Here is a 14,082-nt window from a genome sequence, read left to right on the forward strand (position 1 = left end):
TAATGGCTCTAGAAGTTTATTTTCAGAGCTTAGTGCTTCAACTATGATTAAAATACTTATTAAGCAACTTAAAAATGCTACTGACTGGGTACTAGAACTAGACAAGAATACAACTAACACCATTACTTTCATGCACTGACAGATACTAGTTTGCTCATGCCACTGAAGTAGGATCTTTCCCGTTCACTCATCATTTCAAAATGTAGAGGTCTTCTACAGAAGTTGCATTCAGCTGATGAATGTGGTTTCAGCTCCAGACCAACATCCTTCCATGTAGCCAGCAGTTTTTCTGTTATGAACAGAAAAGTTCATCAAGATCAAGGCTTAAGACAGTGGATACTTTTCTGCTGCTTCTCTAAAGCAATCAGCATACCTATTCTCCTAGCAAATGAGGAGGGATAGTAGGAATTCACTGTGACATAATTTACCTCTTGAGTGAGGTGACTGGGCTGCAACCAAGTCTCAGCTATCCTGACACCACTGCTTCTGCCAGGATGAAGTAGCTACTTTCCCTGAACAGATCCATGTTTGAGACAGGTTAACAGCTCAGCTGAGGAGAGCAGATTTCTTTGGACCCCATGTAACAAATGAAGATTGGTTTGGACCATGCAGGAACAGAACCCCAGCAGAGGTGGCTGGGACAGAACTGGCTGGGTACAGGACTGCACTGGCCTTGCACACTGTTCCAGGTCACAGTGCACTGGCCTTCACATGTCAAGCTTACGTAGGTTAAGTGCGCTATGTATGCTGCAGAAGTGGAAAGACACTGTCTAGCTAGTGACATTTAAAACTTAAGTATTTCCTAGTCTCATCTTTAGTATAAAGACTGCCTAGACAAGTCAGTATTTTCATTGCACTGATGCAAGAATCCACTCACCAAGAAAGTAACTCATCATCTGAGGGGTGTGGTGAGGCGTAGGGGCAATACGTAGCAGCTCTTCTCCATGGGGAACTGTGGGGTAGTTGATTGCTTGGACATAGATGCTGTGCTGGCTCATCAGCTTGTCACAGATCTCTGTATTTTTAGCAGCATCTGCAACCTAAAGTTCAAAATTGTAACTTACAAGATCAACTAAAACATGCAAGGTGGCAGAACTGTCAGCCCAACTTAGCTAGCCACAAGAATCAAACAGGACTAGTTAGTCTTCCTTGTGCTCCTATAAGTGGCATATACATTAGAAAAGAGCTAAAAGCTTGTGCTGTAGACCCCTCTGGACATAAGCACACCATTGCAGCCTAGGCACGTAGCTGTTTATACCTGAACTCTTCTTTTTACTAGCTTGTTACCAGTCTCCTTGCTTTCTGTATAGTGTTAGATTGTGGGTTTCATACACTTTATCGTTCTGCTTTACAACATTTATAGCAGGCTGAGGTCAACTGAAGCCAGACTCCTAGCACATCACTGCTGAATACTAGGACAGGTTTGAATGTTGTGAATGTTAACTAATACCTGGAAGTGTAATGTTATAGCAGACAGGAAAACAGGCACCACAGTCCTGTGTCAACAGTATCCTAAGTACTCACCCTTATTGGAATGATGTGACTGGGGCAGTGCACCACAGGAAGCCCCGCATCCATCAGCATCTGCCTCATAAGCTTCACATTGCGTTGGTGCTGGCGCCTCAGAACTTGCCCCTCTGCACTCTTCAGAGTTCGGACGGATTCTAGGGCACCAGCTAAGAGCATGGGTGGCAGGGATGTTGTGAAAATAAAGCCAGCAGCATATGAACGAACAGTGTCTATCAGAGAACTTGTACTGGAGATGTATCCTCCTACACAACCAAAAGCTTTGCCTGAGGGGAAAAAAAGAAAAGGCAACCAAGCTTACTCCTTCCAGCCATTAGAATGGCTTCAAGTATTACAGCCTTTCACTTGAAGGAATGAGTTATTTTGACTACTTACTTAATGTAGTCACAGCAGGCAACAATTCTAGCCCCACCCCACTAATCTTGTCTTTATCCAGCACGTGTTACAGCTTTGTTTTTAAGCCAATCCTGATAACGTGGATCTAGTTATTACACAGCAAGGACAGTTCAAGACTCTCAAATACTCAAGTTTTGATTTTGGGGAAGACCTTATAAGCCCAATCATCAAGCATAGACCTCAACAGTCACCCCAAGTGATCAACACTAAGTCTCTTGGCAGATTTAAAATAATCTGCCCCAGAGATGCTACAAATAGCCTATGCTCCCAAGGAGCACACAAGGTTGTTACTGTGATTGTGTGATCGATACCAGCCCCCCTTTCCAAATGTTCAGGTACCAGAACAGAGCCACAGATAGAACTAAGGTGTATGCTTCTGCTTCTATTAGGCTGTAACTCAAGATCCTAAGTTTCCAAGCCATGAACTTTCCTAGTAAATTTTATTTATGTTTTGGAAGCTGTTTAAACAACTTTCCAATTTGCAGCAGTAAACTTATTCCTAAGCCTGCATTCTACTCAGATAATAGCAGTTGCTTCAGTTCTTGCCAAATCTCTTTACATAACTCCCCATCTCAGGTTTCTAGATTAGGAGCACTCCATTTCACATAAAAGAACTAAGTACTACTAAATATAGAGTACCACCCTACTAGCATTCTCACCTGAATTTATTCTTGAGTTGTATAATATGCCACTGGAGGACTTTTTGCTAGCTTGTTTAAAGAAAAAAAACCAATGCTACCTTAACTGATTTGTAAGGCAGCGTAAGTAGCTTAACACAAGCTTTTCAAACTTCGGGGCATACTTAAATCCTTTGGGCTTTTTGAAAAATCCTAGCCCCCAACAGCCCTTAGCAAGTTCATTTGAATAGACTGATTCTGAGTTAACCCACTTAATTTGGCTGCTCAGCAGCTTTGCTGCCTTAGCTTCTGTGAAAGTGCCAGGCCGTGCATACCAAGTGTTCCAGAGACGATGTCCATCTTGTGCATGATTCCATCCCGGTCTCCTATACCACCACCTCGAGCTCCATATAGCCCCACAGCATGCACTTCATCCACAAAAGTAATTGCCCCATGCTCGTGGGCCACATCACACAGCTCTTCCAGAGGACAGACTGCACCTAGGAACCAAAGCAGTTACTGGCTGTTTAGGATTCCCCGTACTCAGCTTGGATAGATACTACAAACACCCCCAAACACTAGGCATTTCAGAAGACCGTTTTCATGTAAGCCCTTGTAGCACTGTACACTTTCAGACCTAAAATACAGATGATTCGAGCACTAACTGCACTGGAAGGAGAGAGAAGGGTTTGATGTCAACTTACCATCCATTGAGTGAACAGTTTCAAATGCAACAATTTTAGGGATAGATGGATCGGACTTCTTCAATAGTTCTCGAAGATGGTTGACATCGTTATGGCGAAATATGTGTTTTGGCACCCTGCTGTTTCGGATCCCCTGGATCATGGAGGCATGGTTTCCAGAATCAGAGTAAATCTCACAGCCTGAGGAAACAGCCCAGTTACATGTTAAGTATAGAAAGCATTAACCGATTCCCAGCATTGCTTTATATGTGGGAAGTGTTCCAGCAGCAAGGGTAGCATGTTCTAGAAAGTAATGCTTTTGATCAAAAGAGCAAGTTACAGATCATGAAGCAAGAATAATATTTAAGGCCTATTTAGGTGTTTAAACTAACACAAACTTGAGCTTAAGGAAATTCAGAAGGTTTTTTTCAAGTCCTTAATATTTTTATCTAACTCTCCTAACTTCGGGGGGGGGGGCCCACACCCACAGCTGGGAGAACACTAAATTCCTGCTGCCTCATTTTCAGGTGGAATTTAAATGCAAGAGCAGAGACTCTGTGCTTTTTGTCTAATTCATTCTGCAGTTCCTAGCTCCTAGATCTCAATCTCAGTAGGCTGCTACTATGATTTGCATGAGTTGAACATAATTTGAATATGGCATTAAAAAAACCACCATACTTTGCTGATCAAGTAGGATGAATCCTCACTTTGGGTAGCCATTCGTAAAATGTACTCCCAACTGCTTAGGGCAAAGTTGTGTTTTTGTGGTAAACGGGGGTGCAGTCTGAGATCTCACCTGGCAGCATTTTAGCTAGAGTGAAGAGAGTGGAGTCATTGGCTACAAAGCAAGATGAGAACAACAGTGCTGCATCTTTTCCATGAAGATCAGCTAGTTCTTTTTCCAAATCGACATGAAATTTACTTGTTCCTGAAATATTTCTTGTGCCTCCTGCTCCAGCACCATGTTGCTTCAGTGTTTCCCTACAGAGGGCCCAAAGAGAGGCATCAGCATTACTGCGTGACACACAGATCAGTAAAGGATCATTGCCGAAAACATTCTAGTACATAATCGGTATTGTTCTAAAAAGGAACTGGCTGCAAAAAGCAGCTGTTAGGTTTAAGGTCTTTCAGCAACCTGCACAACTCAGGAATCAGATAAGCTAAGAAATCAGTTACCAAGTACAGCTGCAATATACCATCTAGTTTATCCAGTAACATCTGGGGGCTTCTAAGGAAAATCCAAGGAGCAGGGTCAGTGACTGACAGGTATACCGCAGCCCTGGAGCTAAATACTAAGTTACCTACCCCAGCTCAAGAGAAGAGCGTAAGCTTAATTATATACCAAGAATAATATCAGAAGCAGCTTATGTAGCACAGTACAGAAATCAATTCTTCAGAAGCCTTCCCACAAAAGCTTCTGCAGGGCACTATAGCTTGAAACTGCCTCTTAAGAATACGGCACTACTCACATAACTGCTCCACACACACGAGGGTGACGACTCATCCCCAGGTAATCATTGCTGCACCAGACAGACACCTCTTTCTTGGTGATCAGAGAATCAGTATAGTCATCTGCCATGGGAAAGACTTGTGCCTTTCGGTTCACTGTTTTGAATACTCGGTAGGTGTGATCCTTCTTCTTTTCATCTATCTTTTTCTCAAAGAACTGATCATACTGGAAGGTGGATACAGCTGAAATGAGACAGACACTTAAGCACACAGGAAATAATCACAAGAGGTCAGGCCTGTGGGGGTTTTGCCAGACAATCTTACATTTTGGCAAGTTATCCTGAAGCAGATGAGAGACACTTTCTGGTCTTTGCTTCAGCACAATATCCTTAAACTTCTTGAGCAAGCCACTCTGCTCTTCTCCCTCAGTCTTAGCGTTCCTCACTGTAGAAGTAGTTGGTATTTTGGCAAATTCTGTACCTACAGACATTGTAATAAATTCCAGTGAGCTTAATCAGTTTGAAACAAAATGAAGTTGAGTTCAGCAAAGCAAACATTTTAAGTAACTCTAACTCTTCATTCTTTAGGAAGCATGTGCCTGAATCTACATGCCTGTTAGGATCAACTATTTTATTTGCTTACAATTTTGCATTGTACAAGACAAAAGAATTAGCCTTGTTAATCGACAACAATACGACACGTAATTTCCTTACAACACATTTGGTTCATCATGACTCAGAAAACCACTCTATACAGCTACAGCATTTATCTGAAAGAGTTGGTACACACCTAACTGAAGGCAGAGTTCTAGTCAGTTGCTTCCTTTTTGTTCCTAGTATTTTGTTCAGTTAGCACAAATTTTTTTAAAGTTATGCCACAGAAAACAAACAGAAAAGTAAAATAAGCTTCCTGAGACAGACAGCAAGGCTTTATTGATATAGGTGAAAAGTTCCTTCCTTTGAAGGACAGCCCTTCCTCATGAGGAGGGCAAGCCAGCCAACACCCCTTAGTTCCATAAACCAGAAAAACCATTTGCTTGCTTTCCAGCTTGGATTTGTGCTGGTACTTGCCTACTACCTCAACCCAGTTTCTTCCACCTCTGGATACATTGCCTTTGCCTATACCAGCACCCTGGTGAAGCTCTCGTCGGTTCTAAGCATCCACTTTGGGTGCAAGCGTAACAGCTCGATTCACACATTTAGAGCCAGCGTATCAAAATACAGCATATGGTATTCCCGCACCAAAATCACCCAGGGGAAACACTGCACAATATTGCAGGTACACCATTAACATCTACATTCTCCAACAGCTTTTTATTGCAGTCTCCTGTAATCCCACCTGCATAATTTAAGTCATGACTGTTAGATATGGCACACTCTAGAGCAAAGTCAGGCACCAGAAGCTCTCATAAGGAACCAACGCTTCAGCACACAGAATACATACCTTTCCTGTCCACCTGCATTTCCTGCACATCCTCTTGGAGTTCTAGGCTGGCTTTGCAGAAAACATTACTGTTCTTGTGATTCATCTGAGCTGCCAGGAATGGGCATTTGGTAGCAGAGCTCTGGCTAGCACCAGCAGGTGGGTGGCCAGTAGGTGGCTGGGTTCCATCTGTATTCTGCTGGGCCACCTCTTTGGCATTTTTGGCCTCTGAGGTGGGGGTGGAGAAGGGAAAGCACTTCAGCTTCATCATTTTAATACACTGACTTAAGCTTTTCTATCCATTACCTTTGCAATTAATTTGGCACAAGCTATTCAGAACTATTTAACTGAGCAGTCACATTTTATTTATACAAGCACAAAATCCCAGTAACTGAGGGGCATCTGATTTCAGATGCTAGATGTAGCACTGTACCCTTTGAGGGAAAAAATAATATCTTCCCTAGGGAGTGATATTTTTTGAGGAGTTTGGCTATTTTCAGCCACCAATCCTTCCTCTGCTGCAAGCCTCAACTCTTTCCCCTGAGTGCAAGGGTAAGAATCCCCCAAGGAATGTTACTGGGTGGGGTAAAGACCTGCTCCAGCATGAGAAACCCCAACTCCGTGATCCAGGATCACAGATCCCCAACCAGAGCTCACGGCAGGACATCCTAACAGGCCGGTCTCTGATTTATGCCATGCCCATGCTTAATTACCATAGACATTTCAAGGATTAAGCAACCCTTATCTCAAGGCTGCCCATTCCATAAGTTTCCTTCTACGACATGCGATGTCTGTATTTTTTTTTTCTTAAGGGCGACTAGGTCTGTCCCTAGGAAAGCTCCCCGCTACAGCTACCGTGACCCAGCCCAGTGACCCGCTGCCCACCCTCAGGAGAGGCCTGGCTCCTGAGGCGCAGCCTGAGGCCGCTGCTCCCCTCCCGCCGTACTCACCCCGGCGGGCCGCGGGGGTCTCCTCCTCCGCCTGCTGTCCGCGGGCGGCGGACGTGGCCAGGGCGCGGGCGGCGGCCGGGGGGGCCGCCTCCATCATCTGGGGGCAGTGCTGGGCATAGAGGAGCAGCGAGGGCCCGGCCTTCTGCAGGAAGGCCTGCGAGACGCGGGCCAGGAATGGGCAGCGCCGCACCACCGCCTCCATCCTCGCCGCCTGGCGGAACACCGGACGTGACGTCAGCGCCCGCCGACTGACGACCACCACCGGGAAGAGGGACGCGAACCTCGGGTGCCGCTCCCGTACCCGGCACCGGCGCGCCCCGCCGCTGCCTATATAGCCCTGCCGGCCACGGCGCAGGCGCGCTGCGGCGGCTCCGCCGTCACGTGGCGCAGGCGCGGGCCGCACCGTGAGGGGCCGGAGGCGGTTTCGGGCGGCTTTCGCGGAGGTGGAAGCGGAGCGGTTGCCGGGGGGCGCCTGGGGCGCCCTGAGGAGATGGAGGGGGCCCTGGGCGGCTCCCGGGGGGCCGTGAGGGGCCGGAGGGGGCCCAGGCGGCTCCTGGGCCGTCATGAAGGGATAGAAACGCTGTGAGGGTACGGAGGGGGCCTGGGCGGCTCCCCGGACGTCGTGAGGGCACAGAGGCGGCCCGAGTAGCTGCCGGGGGTGTGTGTGAGGGGATGGAGGGGAGCAGCCGGCCCCGGGTACGACTCACAAGAGGGGCATGGCCCACACGGGAAGAAGAGGCGGGTAGTTGTTCTGCTCTGGGTTTTCCCTCAGCCCCAGGCTATGCAACACTTGTTTCCCAGAAATATTGGAGTTTCTTACCCCCCCGGACAGTAGATTTGGGGGCCCGTAGTGCACCTGTTATTGGAAAACATGAGCTCTGAGTCTGCTGAGCGGGGAAACCCAGTGCTGCTCAGACACACTCACGTGTTTTCTTCTTAAACGCGCCTCTGACTCCCTGCGGAGTCCTTGTATAGGGCCTCAGGAAGCAGCGGGTAGTCTCACTGGTAGTGGTGGGATCCTGAACCCCTCTCGCTTTGCCTACAGCCGCTACGAATCTAACAGTTTCTCTATCAGTGACACTCAGACTCCCACCACTGCGTTTTTGAAGTGTGGTGCCATTGCCGAGGTTTTGAAAATAAATAAGACTCTTGTGAGAATGACAGCAGCAAGTAAAATTGAATCCTGCATCATATGGTTTGCAAGGGACATTGAAGTTTATTTGTTTAAAAGAATATTTACAGGTGGGTAATGATAAAAGGAGCTCTCCTTATATATCTGGCCATCCGAGCTGCAGTAGTACTAATTCCTGTAAGCATATACTAACTGCTGAAGTGTGGAAAGAATGGAGAAGAAAGATAATGATGCTTTTTTTTTCCCTCATCTTGCGAAACAATGATTTCACAGAAGACAGATTTCGGGCAGAGTACTGCCTCTCAGCCTCACATCCCTCAGCTCGCCGAGAGTCGGCTTGGGCACTTTGAGGCAAGAGTGGTTTTTGTAACAGGTACAGAGTTTTGAGGAGACCTCTTTTAAAGCTCGCTCTTACTTGACTCGTGTCTTGCATGTAGTCACGTTGTGTAGTTACGAGAAGGTGCTCTTAGTAGGGAGAGTAGGGAAATACAAAACCTATGTAGAACTGTGGCTGCTGAACTCAAGTTTGGATACAAAAGGCACTCGGAAACTATTGGTCAGTACTTACATGTTGCAAATTAATCTTTAGATAACTCCTCTGTTGGAGGGCAGGGGGAAGACCAGCAGGATATTTGCCTGACCCTCCTCTCTTCATCACTGACTCACTTTGAAGATGCTGGCTGCAGTATGTAAACTTTGTGATCTGAGTAAGTAGATCAAGAGGAAGGCAACCTTAAACCATAGTGAGACGGCAGACTCGCTGTCAACTCCAGGGCGTTACTAAGCTCTGAGGTAGGAAATGGGACAGAGTTCTGCCCTCACGTACTCCTCGTGGGGCCCTGAAAAAAGTAGATGGGGCTTTACAAGACAGGGTGTGGGATTTGGGTTTTAGTAGGGCTAGATTGTTTTTTAAACACAGTTCACTTCGTGCTTATTAGGAATTTAAGACGGCATTGTTTAAGAAGTCTCGATGCTTAGATCTTAAACAATTCAACTCATTATTCCAGCAAAGTAATGCAGAAGTTGCCATTAAGAAACAGCCTTTCACCAATGGGCATTGTTAAAACTAGATATATGCTAGGTTTAATCTGTTCTGTAAATAATGATTAAACTAAGGCTATGGTATTTGACCTGAGCCTGTATAGCAGTTACGATAGCAAGAGTCTTGGCCATTTGCTAATGCCAGGACAGTGCTTCAAGTTATTAGTTCAGTTTGCTCATGAAAAGTGCTCTTTTTTCACAACTGGCTTTCAGTTAGTGTTATATGCCTCAAATATTTACATTTTGCAAAATATAATAGTTAATTAGCACTTGAAGTTTAAAGATACCTGATCTGTGTTTCAGATTACTGCTATCCCCATTCCCCTGACCATCAACATTTTACTCCCTACCCTGAAGTGTTGTATCACATCAGTTACTTTAAAAAATGAGGAAACATCATAACATTCTACCATGTAGACACCTGACAAGTGTCCTTAGAGCACAGAGTTAATATGTCTGAACCTAAGGGATCACTGCAGTGCTCCTTGGATTAATTTCAGTTTTAACAACAGAAATCAAGTTCCATATGCCTGATTTATAGTATTTTGATAGTATTTTTCCTTCTCCTCCTATTCTTCCCTTATTAATTGACCTTGGTACTTAACTCAAGAGGGACAGAGGGAATACATGTTTTGTTGTGAGAGGCACCAGAGAAAGGTGGTGTGCAAATATTCTGGCAGGGTACTGCAACAGGCTGCAGAGCTGTTCTGCTTGGACACCTGTCACAGCAGGTTCAATCCCACAAAAATCTGATAATCCTTCTTTATCCTGATAATCTTCACAGCAGCATCTTACCATGTTGCAAGGTTGAGGGATGAAGCAATTAGTCTGCTCTGTTGCTGGAATTCAGAAACTTGTGGTTCTGTATTCAAAAGTGCATGTGAAGTCTGAAGCCTGAAGTGCATCTGCTTTTTACACAAACGTCATTCAAGGTTGGCAGCTGAGACACAGCGACCTTGGCTACGATGTGGAGATCTCCACGTGGAGCAGAACTCTCGGCTTTCCTGTCAGTCTTCCCTACAATCTGTGCTATTAATCAGACCCTGCAATAACACTTCTTTAGAGCTTGATTTTGGTGAATTTATTTAACCTTGTACATGACAGGAGTTGCGCAGAGCTAAATAGCAATGGAATGATGTTAACTTGACCCTCATCTTGGAGAGCTGCCGAAGGAACATGTCCTTGTCAGTGCACAGAGATGGCTGTGAGCTCTGGGGCTGACAGGGTGGGGAAAAGTCAGGGGAAAAGCGTGTCTTGTCAACTGCTCAGCTGGTTTCCTCCCTTTGGAAATATTGCCAGGGCTTACATGTTGAAGGTGAAGTAAGTACTAATAAAGCTGCCATTAACTGAAATTTCTTAGGGCTTTGGTGGATTAATTAAATGGTATTTAAAGGTGTTAATTTTGGCGATATATTACCATCATCCTACAGGGCTCAGGAGAAACTAGCATGAAGTGCACGCAAATGCTGTTTGCCACACTCCAGGAGGACTTCAGACTGCGACAAGGGACAGTACCTTGGCAGCCCAAGGGGGAACAGGGAGCCCATCCTGAGAGAGAAAGCAGGCTTACGTAGCCTGTCTGGAGAGAGACAGCAGGTATGGTGGGTTGGGGAGAAGCAATGACTGCCTGTGAATATGTAAAGGGCAGAGTAGCATGTAATAAAGAAGGAGAATAGTTTAAGCTGAGGGGATAGCATTGGTATGAGAACAAATTTATGCAGCTGGCTATGACAAAGTTTAGGTCGGAAGGCAGGTAGTTCCTAGCTGTAACTGTGTTTTGGAGCAGTCTTTGGAGCTGGTACCTGAGACGCTGCGTACCAGATGGATTCAGCAGAGGAAGCTCGATGTGCCTGAAAGGCCCATGTGATGCAGTGGCAGGGGAAGGGAAGACTCTCAGCTACCCTGAGAGCGTCTGCTGATTTTAGTTTTCTAAAGCCCATTCCATTCTGATGATGTGTCCATTTCTTTGCTAAATAAGTTGCAATACGGGAAAAAAAGGTTAAATTCCAGCAGTCTGGGAGGTGGATGAGACGCCATAGAAAGTGCTTCCCATATAGAAATTGAAATGGGGAAAAAAAATCCCCTGCCACAGGGTCAAGTTGATTTCTGCAGATGTCTATGAAGAGCTGCTGCTGAAGATGGTCTCTTTCCATGTTACCGGTTTACTGTATAGGCTCGGGTGTAAGTTACCTTCAATACTTCCCTCCCATCTCTCTTCTCTCAAGCATGTTTTGCCCAGTATTCCTGGGAACAGAACTTGATTCACACATTTGTAGCCTTCATCCGGCCTCACATCTGTCAGCAGTTAGCTCCTTTCATGGAATTTTAATGAATTTTATGTTTTTAAGAGAGCATTTAGATACTTCAAAAAGCAAGAGTCAAAGCCCCTCTGCACTCAGCCTGTCCAAATGAAAGCATATAACTGTACCATTAGCAACCTTTAATCCCTTTTGCCCACTTCTGAAGTCAGAGCTGTGCATATTCTTAATTTTTTCCCACCCAGTCAGTGTCATGAGAGGGTGAGCCAGAAAAACAATTCCCCCTCCCCACGCACAAGCCACTGTCTATATTGAGATCTGAATTTTCCAAGGGAGTGGGTGTGATCCTGACATCTGGATTTAATCCAGACTCAAATTCCAGGCTTAGATCTGAGAACTTCCACCTCCGGTCCTGAGACCAGCAGTTCTTAGAGAGAACTTAGTTTACCTTTTAAGGCAAAATTCAAGGGTTGCAATAGTAGCTGCATAGCGAAAATTCTTCCCATGCTGAATTTCTTTAGCAGATTTTCCTCATTTGGATCCAGTGTCTTCTTTACATGACGGAACAGGAAATCTCATTTCTTTAGAGGACCCTCTAATCGACAGAGAATTCAGCCAAGCTGGAAGAGCTGCTGAATGCTGAGACACGTGCGACCTGTTGCAGAGTGACTGAGCAGCACCCCTGTTTCACAGACGCAGGCCAGGCAGGCTTCTTACCCCATCTCATACAGACAAGCACTGAGTTTTTTTCTCCCCGATGTAATGGATATCTTTTAAAATTCATGAACTGCCGGTGGGTCCTCACAAGGCTGTTGGGTCAGGACACTTTTGCCCGTCTGCCAGGCCCTAGGTGCTGCCCACTGATGCAGAGGATTTTGGTCTCTTGGGAAAGTCCCATTACAGGGGCATGACTCGCACTCAGTTGGGACAGCAGAAGCTGTTGCCGCCCTCACACAAAGTACCCTGCCCTTCTGCTGAAGGGCACCGCTCCCACACCAGGGCTGCTGCGGTCTACAGCCCATCTGATTAACACATCTAGCAGTGGTTTATCTTAATTCCAGAGTATCTCCCTGACATCACTCCAGTTGCTTCAGATGTGGAAAATCACACAATAGTCTTTTTTTCATCTTGCATCCTTGAGTTTGTCTTGCTTTGTGCAGCACACAGCAGGAAATGATACATGAATCCTGCCAGCTACTGTAAGCTTTGCTGCACTTGCAATGATTTGCATTCAAACCCTCATTTGGTCCTCTCTTACACAGTTTTCCTCCTTCTCTTAGAAAGAACCAGTAGACTCCAACCAGTTAGGATTATTTCTGGGCTTCAGCCTGTCATTTTTCTTGCATATCTCAGCCCTCGTTTCTCCTCTTTAGCTACTCAGGCAGAGACACCACCTTCTACGTCCGGTTTAGGAGCTTGAACTTTCTACGTAGTCAGCAGAGAGCGGAAGTACCTTAGAAAAAGTGAATCTGAGCACTTCCTGTATGAAGGTGTGAGAGGGTGGGGAAAGGACTTACCTCTGAAGTCAGAGCTCTCTATAGCTCTCTGTAACTGGAGTTTCCAGAAAAGAATTAAATAGATATCCTGCTCCTCTCTATATAGGAAGGACAGCTGACAGAGGAGAGAAAGAAGTGGGGGTGTCTTCATCTGAATTTAAACGCTCCAGGCCCAGAGAGACACTCAAGTCATGTTTATATAGTAAAGCGTCTTTGCTACACCAGGTAGCTCTAGTGAGCTCATATCTGCGTTAGTGTGGGCATTGGCAGGAATGTGGAAGTCAGAGCAGAGGCAGGATTGTAGAAGTCCTTGAAAACAAGAAATCGACCCACAGCAGTGAAAAATGCTGTGCTGGAGCCTATGGGCTGTCTCTTTTAAAGCAATGTTAATGTTAGGACTTTTCTGTCAAGCAGAAGATTGCTAGAAATCAAGGGCATACCTTGTTCTCTCCCTCTTGCCCTGTAAAAATGTACTGGTTTTGGCTGGGATAGAGTTAATTTTCTTTATAGCAGCTTGTATGGGACTATGTTTTGGATTTGCGATGAAAATAGTGTTGATAACACAGGGATGTTTTAGTTATTGCTGAACAATGCTTACACAGCGTCAAGGGCTTTTCTGTTTCTCACACTGCCCTGCCAGCAAGTAGGCTGGGGGTGCATGAGAAGTTGGGAGGGGACAACCCCAACTGACCAAAGGGATATCCCACACCATATGACATCAAGCTCAGCAATAAAACTTGGGGGGTGGAGGTTGGCTGGGGCTGCTGTTGTTCAGGGACTGGCTGGGCATCAGTCAATTGGTGGTGAGCAATTGTTTTGTATCACTTGTTTTTCTTGGTTTTGGTGGGTTTTTTTCTCTCTTTGTTGTTTTTTTCCTCTTTTTTAGTTATTAAACTGTCTTTATCTCAACCTACAAGTTTTCGCACTTTTATCCTTCTGATTCTCTCCCCCATCCTACTAGGGGGGAGTGAGCAAGTGGCTGTGTGGGGATTAGCTGCCTACCGGGATTAAACCACGACAAAAAAATCATCTCTCTGACTTGTATACCTGTCCCATGGGCCTGCCAAGGCAGTAGCATATTCAAGTGCCCTCACTCCTCCCCAGTCAGCCC

The 14,082-nt window shown here is 45.6% G+C and overlaps 1 protein-coding gene across 2 annotated transcripts; it reads right to left on the minus strand.

The window, feature by feature from the left end:
• Window positions 1-7,297, minus strand: ALAS1 (5'-aminolevulinate synthase 1). Of its 2 annotated transcripts, none has more exons than XM_050904479.1 (10): window positions 7,045-7,297; window positions 6,116-6,304; window positions 4,997-5,146; window positions 4,693-4,915; window positions 4,020-4,204; window positions 3,245-3,424; window positions 2,876-3,040; window positions 1,525-1,793; window positions 878-1,040; window positions 1-289 (listed from the first exon to the last, which is right to left on the minus strand). In XM_050904479.1, exons 1-10 carry the CDS (start codon window positions 7,244-7,246, stop codon window positions 129-131), a joined length of 1,887 nt encoding a protein of 628 aa, XP_050760436.1. In that variant the 5' UTR covers window positions 7,247-7,297; the 3' UTR covers window positions 1-128. The 2 variants fall into 2 exon arrangements, with proteins under 2 accessions (XP_050760436.1, XP_050760435.1); XM_050904478.1 differs by having other exon boundaries at window positions 4,997-5,152; window positions 6,116-6,322.
• Window positions 7,298-14,082: the final 6,785 nt, after the last annotated feature.

The sequence above is a fragment of the Gymnogyps californianus genome, chromosome 13 (genome assembly GCF_018139145.2).
Source record: "Gymnogyps californianus isolate 813 chromosome 13, ASM1813914v2, whole genome shotgun sequence".
Lineage (NCBI taxonomy): Eukaryota > Metazoa > Chordata > Aves > Accipitriformes > Cathartidae > Gymnogyps > Gymnogyps californianus.

Bases quoted from the DNA above. Each gene is read 5' to 3' on its own strand.
- ALAS1 (XM_050904478.1), bottom strand. From the start codon at position 7,246: ATGGAGGCGGTGGTGCGGCGCTGCCCATTCCTGGCCCGCGTCTCGCAG. The intron at 3,425-4,019 runs GTGAGATCTCAG...CTGTTTCCTCAG, and splicing joins TCTAGCTAAAATGCTGCCAG to GCTGTGAGATTTACTCTGAT. The intron at 3,041-3,244 runs GTAAGTTGACAT...TTTGGTTCCTAG, and splicing joins AACTGTTCACTCAATGGATG to GTGCAGTCTGTCCTCTGGAA.